The sequence below is a fragment of the Oncorhynchus gorbuscha genome, unplaced genomic scaffold, assembly GCF_021184085.1.
Source record: "Oncorhynchus gorbuscha isolate QuinsamMale2020 ecotype Even-year unplaced genomic scaffold, OgorEven_v1.0 Un_scaffold_1191, whole genome shotgun sequence".
In the NCBI taxonomy this organism is placed as follows: domain Eukaryota; kingdom Metazoa; phylum Chordata; class Actinopteri; order Salmoniformes; family Salmonidae; genus Oncorhynchus; species Oncorhynchus gorbuscha.
This window is the reverse complement of record NW_025746045.1, coordinates 7,501-17,500: the sequence shown is the minus strand read 5'-3', so window position 1 is coordinate 17,500 and position 10,000 is coordinate 7,501. Positions and strand designations below refer to the sequence as shown.

Below are 10,000 nucleotides of genomic sequence, written 5' to 3'. Positions count from 1 at the left end.
CACACACACACACACACACACACACACACACACACACACACACACACACACACACACACACACACACACACACACACACACACACACACACACACACACACACAGAATCATACATTTTTACTGGAGTTTTACAGTAGACAGAGTTGCATTCCTTTTATCACAGAGACTCAAACACCTCTTTTACTTTTCTGTCTCTTCTGATGCAGGTCTGAAGGTCTCCTCCCTCCCTCCCTCCCCCTCCCTCCCTCCCTCCCTCCCTCCCTCCCTCCCTCCCTCCCCTACACACCCTACATCCACAATGGAGCCTCTGGACAGGACAGGCTGGACACTGCTCTCTGGTGACCCCAACACCTCCACTCCCAACCTGGGGTATCACTACTCCTACCCTGATTCTGGTCCTGCAACCCCGTCCTTCCCCTCCCCATCCTTGTTCCCCAGTTCCTCCTCCAACGTGTCCAGTCAGAGCGTCCCGTTCCAGGGCAGCAGTACCCTGATGACTGCGGTCATCTCCCTGAGTGTGTTCGTGGTCGGCCTGATCGGTAACACCCTGGCCATCTACGTGGTGCTACGCTACGCCAAGATGAAGACCGTCACCAACATCTATATCCTGAACCTGGCAGTCGCAGACGAACTCTACATCCTGGGACTTCCCTTCCTCACCACCCAGGTAGCCTAGAGGTCAGAGTTTAGAGATGAACTCTACATCCTGGGACTTCCCTTCCTCACCACCCAGGTAGCATAGAGGTCAGAGTTTAGAGGTCAGAGATGAACTGTATACCCTGGGACTCCCTTCCTCAGCACCCAGGTAGCCTAGAGGTCAGAGTTTAGAGATGAACTGTACACCCTGGGACTCCCTTCCTCACCACCCAGGTAGCATAGAGGTCAGAGGTCAGAGGTTAGAGACACACTGTACACCCTGGGATTTCCCTTCCTCACCACCCAGGTAGCATAGAGGTCAGAGGTCAGAGGTTAGAGACACACTGTACACCCTGGGATTTCCCTTCCTCACCACCCAGGCAGCCTAGAGGTTAGAGGAGTGGGCCAGCAACCAGAGGGTTTTCGGTTTGAATCCTAGCTCCGACAAGGCAACATCTGGTCTGGAGTAAGGGTAACTGAAAGGTATCTGGCATCAGTGTCCAAGATGCCATCTCATCTCTGGCCGTTGTGCCCTTCAGCAAGGCACTTAAGCTGTAAACGGCCCTCTGCGCCAACCTCTGTGTCTGTTTGTCTTTCTGAGGGGTTTGAATAAAGCAGAAGACAACTTACAATAAAGTAATATATTTTTCTTCCTCCTCCTCCTCTTCCTCCACCTCCTTCCAGAACGTTCTCTCCTACTGGCCGTTCGGCTCCTTCCTGTGTCGCGTGCTGATGACCGCTGACTCCATGAGCCAGTTCACCTCCATCTTCTGCCTGACCGTGATGTCTATCGACCGCTACCTGGCCGTGGTCCACCCCATACGGTCTACAACATGGCGGCGACCGCGAGTGGCGAAGGTGGTGAGCGCCGCGGTGTGGGCGTTGTCGTTGGTGGTCGTCCTGCCCGTGGTCGTGTTCTCTGGCGTTCAGGACACGTTCAACTCGTGTAACATTAGCTGGCCGGAGCCGCAGGATGTCTGGTCCACCGTGTTTATCCTGTACACGGCTACGCTGGGGTTTTTCGGACCACTCCTGGTCATCTGTCTCTGCTACCTGCTCATCGTGGTTAAGGTGGGGGGGCGGGGTCATAGGTCAAAATCATTCTGGTTTTCTTCTGTGTTTCTGTGTTAGCTACAGTACCATTGTTTTGGTTGCTCGTTGTGGTCAAGACTGCATTTTTAGACATGTTTGGTTCGTCGGTTTGAACTCTGACAGAGGATGTTTCTGTCATTCATTTGGTCATTAAATGCTTCTCTGTGTTGTTGTTTTGTGCAACAAGCTCTCACAGTCTCACCTCAGAATTAGACGTTTATCCATGTTTCTCAAACGTCAAATTTCGAAGTGTTTAAGGTTACATTTAGGCATTAACTATGAAATCTTAAGGTTAGATATTAACTCTGAATGGTTAAGGTTAGATATTAACTCTGAATGGTTAAGGTTAGATAATAACTCTGAATGGTTAAGGTTAGATAATAACTCTGAATGGTTAAGGTTAGATATTAACTCTGAATGGTTAAGGTTAGGGTATTAACTCTGAATGGTTAAGGTTAGGGTATTAACTCTGAATGGTTAAGGTTAGGGTATTAACTCTGAATGGTTAAGGTTAGGGTATTAACTCTGAATGGTTAAGGTTAGGGTATTAACTCTGAATGGTTAAGGTTAGGGTTGGGCTTAAAACAAAGATTAAAACAAACAACCTTATATTGCTGGGTTTGAACATACAACCTTATATTGCTGGGTTTGAACATACAACCTTATATTGCTGGATTTGAACATACAACCTTTGCACCAGAGGCAGATGCTTTCACCCATCTACAACACCCCATCAAAACCCCAACCTACTTGAATGCACTCACTGGTGCCCCTAGTGGTCTGTTTCCACACCACCTCCCCACCCCAGACCAGGATGGACTAATACTGACTTGTGTCCCAGGTGACCTGGCTGGTTTTCTGGTCATTATCTTCAAGGTGTGTGAAAAAGCATTCCGGAATATTATTTAGTTCTGTTTTATCATTCCAACCATTCTTTTCTGTGTGTGTTTTATATTGACCTATTTGTATGTAAGAGAGATTCTGCTGCAACGTTCCCTTCTCTAACCAACACCATTTTGTTCCCCCTCCAGGTGAAGTCTTCAGGTGTGCGGGCGGGCTTCACCAAGCGCCGGCGGTCAGAGCGCAAGGTGACCCGTATGGTGGTGATCATCGTGGTGGTCTTCGTCCTCTGCTGGCTCCCCTTCTTCATCATCAACATCATCAACCTCATCATCATCATCCCAGAGTCCTCCATGACCGCCGGCGTCTACTTCTTCTCTGGTACCAGAAGAAACCTTTTAGGCTGCATCCCAAATAGCACCCTAATCCCTGTGTAGTGTACTACTGTTTACCAGAGCCCTATGGGGAATAAGCTACACTCACTCTTACCCTAAGGGGGGAGAGGGTTGGAGAGAGGAGGAGAGGGGAAAAGAGGGGGAGGAGATGGGAAAGAGGGGGAGGAGAGGGGGAGGAGAGGGGAAAGAGGGGGAGGGAATGGGGATGAGAGGGGAAACAGAAGGGAAAGAGGGGAGGAGAGTGAAAAGAAGGGGAGGAGAGTGAAAAGAAGGGGAGGAGAGTGAAAATAAGGGGAGGAGAGGGGGGAGGAGAGTGAAAAGAAGGGGAGGAGAGTGAAAAGAAGGGGAGGAGAGGGGGAGGAGATGGGGAAAGAGGGGGAGGAGAGTGAAAAGAAGGGGAGGAGGAGGGGGGAGGAGATGGCGAAAGAGGGGGGAGGAGAGTGAAAAGAAGGGGAGGAGAGGGGGAGGAGATGGCGAAAAAGGGGAGGAGAGTGAAAAGAAGGGGAGGAGAGGGGGAGGAGATGGGGAAAGAGGGGGAGGAGAGTGAAAAGAAGGGGAGGAGAGGGGGAGGAGATGGCGAAAGAGGGGGAGGAGAGTGAAAAGAAGGGGAGGAGAGGGGGAGGAAAGGGGAAAGAGGGATGGGAGAGAGAGAGAGAGAGAGGTGGGAGAGAGAGAGAGAGGGGGAGAGAGAGAGAGGAGAGCGAGAGAAAGAGGTGGGAGAGAGAGAGAGAGAGAGGGAGAGAGAGAAAGAGGTGGGAGAGAGAGAGAGAGAGTGAGAGAGAGAGAGAGAGAGAGAGAGAGAGAGAGAGAGAGAGAGAGAGAGAGAGAGAGAGAGAGGTGGGAGAGAGAGAGCGAGGTGGGAGAGAGAGAGAAGAGAGAAAGTGGGGGAGAGAGAGAGAGAGAGAGAGAGAGAGAGAGAGAGAGAGAGAGAGAGAGAGAGAGAGAGGTGGGAGAGAGAGAGAGAGGTGGGAGAGAGAGAAGGAGAGCGAGAGAAAGAGGTGGGAGAGAGAGAGAGAGAGAGAGAGAGAGAGAGAGAGAGAGAGAGAGAGAGAGAGAGAGAGAGAGAGAGAGAGAGTGGGAGAGAGAGAAAGAGAGCGAGAGAAAGAGGTGGGAGAAAGAGAGAGAGAGAGAGAGAGAGAGAGAGAGAGAGAGAGAGAGAGAGAGAGAGAGAGAGAGGATAAAAGTGTGAGACAGACATTGACCATTAGTTTTGTCTCTACTCCCCAGTCATCCTGTCCTATGTTAACTCCTGTGCCAACCCTCTGCTCTATGGCTTCCTGTCAGACAACTTCAGACAGAGCTTCAGAAAGGTGATATTTATTTATTCAACCTTATTTTAACCTTTATATAAACAGGAAAAGATACTTGAGGCTTGAAAGCTCTTTTGCGAGGAAGACCTGGGGACCTGGAGGTGCTTCATGGCCAGCAGCACCATCCCCTTCACAGAACAATTTGTTATTTCATAGAATAGACATTTTTTAGTACATGTTCTGTATTTATATAAAATACCAGGTTTCCTCAGTGCTCACCACAGTGCATCGTCTTCCCGGTCGCATGTGCTTGATTTCTTCCGGAAGGTTCTGTGCGTGCGGAAGGCCAACGGCGTGGAGGATGGTGACCTCAGCGCCCCGAGGATGGAGAAAACTAGAGAGACGACGAGAGACGACTCCTTCCTGTCGCCTAGGAACCACGATGGACACAACGGACACACACCACAGAATAGCCAGGTGAGGAGGGAGTGGAGCCCTGTGGGTGTAAACCATATTACAGATGTTAGGGACACACGGCACACAGCAGCCAGTTTGGAGTGGAGGGGAGGAGGACCAATCAGTGTATAGTATAGGGAGGGAAGGAGGACCAATCAGTGTATAGTATAGGGAGGGGAGGAGGACCAATCAGTGTATAGTATAGGGAGGGAAGGAGGACCAATCAGTGTATAGTATAGGGAGGGGAGGAGGACCAATCAGTGTATAGTATAGGGAGGGAAGGAAGGAGGACCAATCAGTGTATAGTATAGGGAGGGGAGGAGGACCAATCAGTGTGTGGTATAGGGAGGGGAGGAGGACCAATCAGTGTGTGGTATAGGGAGGGAAGGAGGACCAATCAGTGTGTGGTATAGGGAGGGGAGGTGGACCAATCAGTGTGTGGTGTAAGTCGCTCTGGATAAGAGCGTCTGCTAAATGACTTAAATGTAAATGTAAATGGTATAGGGAGGGGAGGAGGACCAATCAGTGTGTGGTATAGGGAGGGGAGGAGGACCAATCAGTGTGTGGTATAGGGAGCGGGTATTACTGGTGCTGTGGTCTCAGTAGGAGTGTATATATTTTTATTACTGTGGTCTCAGTAGGAGTGTATATATTTTTATTACTGTGGTCTCAGTAGGAGTGTATATATTTTTATTACTGTGGTCTCAGTAGGAGTGTATATATTTTTATTATTGTGGTCTCAGTAGGAGTGTATATATTTTATTATTGTGGTCTCAGTAGGAGTGTATATATTTTTATTACTGTTGTCTCAGTAGGAGTGTATATATTTTTATTACTGTGGTCTCAGTAGGAGTGTATATATTTTTATTACTGTGGTCTCAGTAGGAGTGTATATATTTTTATTACTGTGGTCTCAGTAGGAGTGTATATATTTTTTTATTACTGTGGTCTCAGTAGGAGTGTATATACAGTGCCTTGCAGTGCCTTGCGAAGTATTCGGCCCCCTTGAACTTTGCGACCTTTTGCCACATTTCAGGCATTTATTTATAACGACAAACTTTTTTAACAAATCAAAAACTGAAAAATTGGGCGTGCAAAATTATTCAGCCCCCTTAAGTTAATACTTTGTAGCGCCACCTTTTGCTGCGATTACAGCTGTAAGTCGCTTGGGGTATGTCTCTATCAGTTTTGCACATCGAGAGACTGAATTTTTTTTCCCATTCCTCCTTGCAAAACAGCTCGAGCTCAGTGAGGTTGGATGGAGAGCATTTGTGAACAGCAGTTTTCAGTTCTTTCCACAGATTCTCGATTGGATTCAGGTCTGGACTTTGACTTGGCCATTCTAACACCTGGATATGTTTATTTTTGAACCATTCCATTGTAGATTTTGCTTTATGTTTTGGATCATTGTCTTGTTGGAAGACAAATCTCCGTCCCAGTCTCAGGTCTTTTGCAGACTCCATCTTCCCATCAATTTTAACCATCTTCCCTGTCCCTGCTGAAGAAAAGCAGGCCCAAACCATGATGCTGCCACCACCATGTTTGACAGTGGGGATGGTGTGTTCAGGGTGATGAGCTGTGTTGCTTTTACGCCAAACATAACGTTTTGCATTGTTGCCAAAAAGTTCAATTTTGGTTTCATCTGACCAGAGCACCTTCTTCCACATGTTTGGTGTGTCTCCCAGGAGGCTTGTGGCAAACTTTAAACAACACTTTTTATGGATAACTTTAAAAAATGGCTTTCTTCTTGCCACTCTTCCATAAAGGGCAGATTTGTGCAATATACGACTGATTGTTGTCCTATGGACAGAGTGTCCCACCTCAGCTGTAGATCTCTGCAGTTCATCCAGAGTAATCATGGGCCTCTTGGCTGCATCTCTGATCAGTCTTCTCCTTGTATGAGCTGAAAGTTTAGAGGGACGGCCAGGTCTTGGTAGATTTGCAGTGGTCTGATACTCCTTCCATTTCAATATTATCGCTTGCACAGTGCTCCTTGGGATGTTTAAAGCTTGGGAAATATTTTTGTATCGAAATCCGGCTTTAAACATCTTCACAACAGTTACTCGGACCTGCCTGGTGTGTTCCTTGTTCTTCATGATGCTCTCTGCACTTTTAACGGACCTCTGAGACTATCACAGTGCAGGTGCATTTATACGGAGACTTGATTACACACAGGTGGATTGTATTTATCATCATTAGTCATTTAGGTCAACATTGGATCATTCAGAGATCCTCACTGAACTTCTGGAGAGAGTTTGCTGCACTGAAAGTAAAGGGGCTGAATAATTTTGCACGCCCAATTTTTCAGTTTTTGATTTGTTAAAAAGTTTGAAATATCCAATAAATGTCGCTCCAGTTCATGATTGTGTCCCACTTGTTGTTGATTCTTCACAAAAAAATGTGAAATGTGGCAAAAGGTTGCAAAGTTCAAGGGGGCCGAATACTTTCGCAAGGCACTGTATGTTTATTACTGTGGTCTCAGTAGGAGTGTATATATGTTTAGTGTATTGTTATCACCAGTTTGTAGCAATGTCTATTTAATGCCAATAAAGATTTTTTTTTTCATAAATTACAGAGGGATGGAGAGAGAGGGATGGAGAGAGGGATGGAGAGAGAGGGATGGAGAGAGAGGGATGGAGAGAGAGGGATGGAGAGAGAGGGATGGAGAGAGGGATGGAGAGAGAGGGATGGAGAGAGAGGGATGGAGAGAGAGGGATGGAGAGAGGGATGGAGAGAGAGGGATGGAGAGAGAGGGATGGAGAGAGGGATGGAGAGAGGGATGTAGAGAGGGATGAGAGAGAAGGATGAGAGAGAGGGATGGAGAGAGGGATGAGAGAGAGAGGGATGGAGAAAGAGGGATGGAGAGAGAGGGATGGAGAGAGAGGGATGGAGAGAGAGGGATGGAGAAAGAGGGATGGAGAGAGAGGGATGGAGAGAGAGGGATGGAGAGAGGGATGGAGAGAGAGAGAGGGATGGAGAAAGAGGGATGGAGAGAGATGGGATGGAGATGGAGAGAGGATGGAGAGAGAGGATGGAGAGAGGATGGAGAGAGATGGAGAGGATGGAGAGAGATGGAGAGAGGATGGAGAGAGGGATGGAGAGAGAGGATGGAGAGGGAGAGGGATGGAGAGAGGGATGGAGAGAGAGAGAGAGGGATGGAGAGAGGGATGGAGAGAGAGAGAGAGATGGAGAGAGAGGGATGGAGAGAGAGAGAGAGAGAGGGATGGAGAGAGAGGAGAGGGATGGAGAGAGAGGGATGGTGAGAGAGAGAGGGATGGAGAGAGAGAGAGAGGGATGGAGAGAGAGAGAGAGGGATGGAGAGAGAGAGAGGGATGGAGAGAGAGAGAGAGGGATGGAGAGAGAGGGATGGAGAGAGGGATGGAGAGAGAGAGAGGGATGGAGAGAGGGATGGAGAGAGAGAGAGGGATGGAGAGAGAGAGAGAGGGATGGAGAGAGGGATGAGAGAGAGAGGGATGGAGAGAGAGGGATGGAGAAAGAGGGATGGAGAGAGAGGGATGGAGAGAGAGGGATGGAGAGAGGGATGAGAGAGAGGGGGATGGAGAGAGAGAGAGAGGGATGGAGAGAGGGATGGAGAGAGGGATGAGAGAGAAGGATGAGAGAGAGGGATGGAGAGAGAGGGATGGAGAGAGGGATGAGAGAGAGGGGGATGGAGAGAGAGAGAGAGGGATGGAGAGAGGGATGGAGAGAGGGATGAGAGAGAGAGGGATGGAGAGAGAGAGAGAGGGATGGAGAGAGAGAGAGAGAGAGGGATGGAGAGAGGGATGAGAGAGAGAGGGATGGAGAGAGAGAGAGAGGATGGAGAGAGAGAGAGGGATAGAGAGAGAGGGATGGAGAGAGAGGGATGGAGAGAGGGATGGAGAGAGAGAGAGAGAGGGATGGAGAGAGGGATGGAGAGAGAGAGGGATGGAGAGAGGGATGGAGAGAGGGATGAGAGAGAGAGGGATGGAGAGAGAGGGATGGAGAAAGAGGGATGGAGAGAGAGGGATGGAGAGAGAGGGATGGAGAGAGGGATGAGAGAGAGGGGGATGGAGAGAGAGAGAGAGGGATGGAGAGAGGGATGGAGAGAGGGATGAGAGAGAAGGATGAGAGAGAGGGATGGAGAGAGAGGGATGGAGAGAGGGATGAGAGAGAGGGATGGAGAGAGAGGGATGGAGAGAGAGGGATGGAGAGAGAGGGATGGAGAGAGAGGGATGGAGAGAGAGGGATGGAGAGAGGGGGATGGAGACAGAGGGGTGGAGAGAGAAAGGGATGGAGAGAGATGGAGAGAGAGGGATGGAGAGAGGGATGGAGAGGGATGGAGAGAGAGGGATGGAGAGAGAGGGATGGAGAGAGAGGGATGGAGAGAGAAAGGGATGGAGAGAGAGGGATGGAGAGAGAGAGGGATGGAGAGAGGGATGGAGAGAGAGGGATGGAGAGAGAGAGGGATGGAGAGAGAGGGATGGAGAGAGGGAGGGATGGAGAGAGAGGGATGGAGAGAGGAGGGATGGAGAGAGGGATGGAGAGAGAGGGATGGAGAGAGAGAGGGATGGAGAGAGAAAGGGATGGAGAGAGAGGGATGGAGAGAGAGGGATGGAGAGAGGGAGGGATGGAGAGAGAGGGATGGAGAGAGAGGGATGGAGAGAGAGGGATGGAGAGAGGGAGGGATGGAGAGAGAGGGATGGAGAGAGAGAGGGATGGAGAGAGAGGGATGGAGAGAGAGGGATGGAGAGAGGGAGGGATGGAGAAAGAGGGATGGAGAGAGAGAGGGATGGAGAGAGAGAGGGATGGAGAGAGAGAGGAATGGAGAGAGAAAGGGATGGAGAGAGAGAGGGATGGAGAGAGAGAGGGATGGAGAGAGAGAGGGATGGAGAGAGAGGGATGGATAGAGAGAGGGATGGAGAGAGAGAGGGATGGAGAGAGAGAGGGATGGAGAGAGAAAGGGATGGAGAGAGGGATGGAGAGAGAAAGGGATGGAGAGAGGGATGGAGAGAGAGAGGGATGGAGAGGGGATGGAGAGAGGGATGGAGAGAGAGGGATGGAGAGAGATGAGGGATGGAGAGAGAGGGATGGAGAGAGGATGGAGAGAGGGATGAGAGAGAAGGATGAGAGAGAGGGATGGAGAAAGAGGGATGGAGAGAGGGATGAGAGAGATAGGGATGGAGAAAGAGGGATGGAGAGAGAGGGATGGAGAGAGAGGGATGGAGAAAGAGGGATGGAGAGAGAGGGATGGAGAGAGAGGGATGGAGAGAGAGGGATGGAGAAAGAGGGATGGAGAGAGAGGGATGGAGTGAGAGAGAGAGGGATGGAGAGAGGGATGGAGAGAGAGAGAGA

At 49.6% G+C, this 10,000-nt stretch overlaps 1 protein-coding gene across 1 annotated transcript in view; it reads left to right on the top strand.

Moving 5' to 3' along the window:
- The first annotated feature begins 291 nt into the window (after positions 1–291).
- Positions 292–10,000, top strand: part of LOC124021740 (somatostatin receptor type 5) — a 12,181-nt gene continuing 2,472 nt past the window's right edge. The window contains exons 1-5 of the mRNA XM_046336871.1: positions 292–667; positions 1,321–1,707; positions 2,760–2,949; positions 4,191–4,273; positions 4,541–4,690. Of these exons, the coding sequence (XP_046192827.1) occupies positions 299–667; positions 1,321–1,707; positions 2,760–2,949; positions 4,191–4,273; positions 4,541–4,690 (1,179 nt within the window). The 5' untranslated portion in view covers positions 292–298. The remainder of the gene's footprint in view (positions 668–1,320; positions 1,708–2,759; positions 2,950–4,190; positions 4,274–4,540; positions 4,691–10,000) is intronic.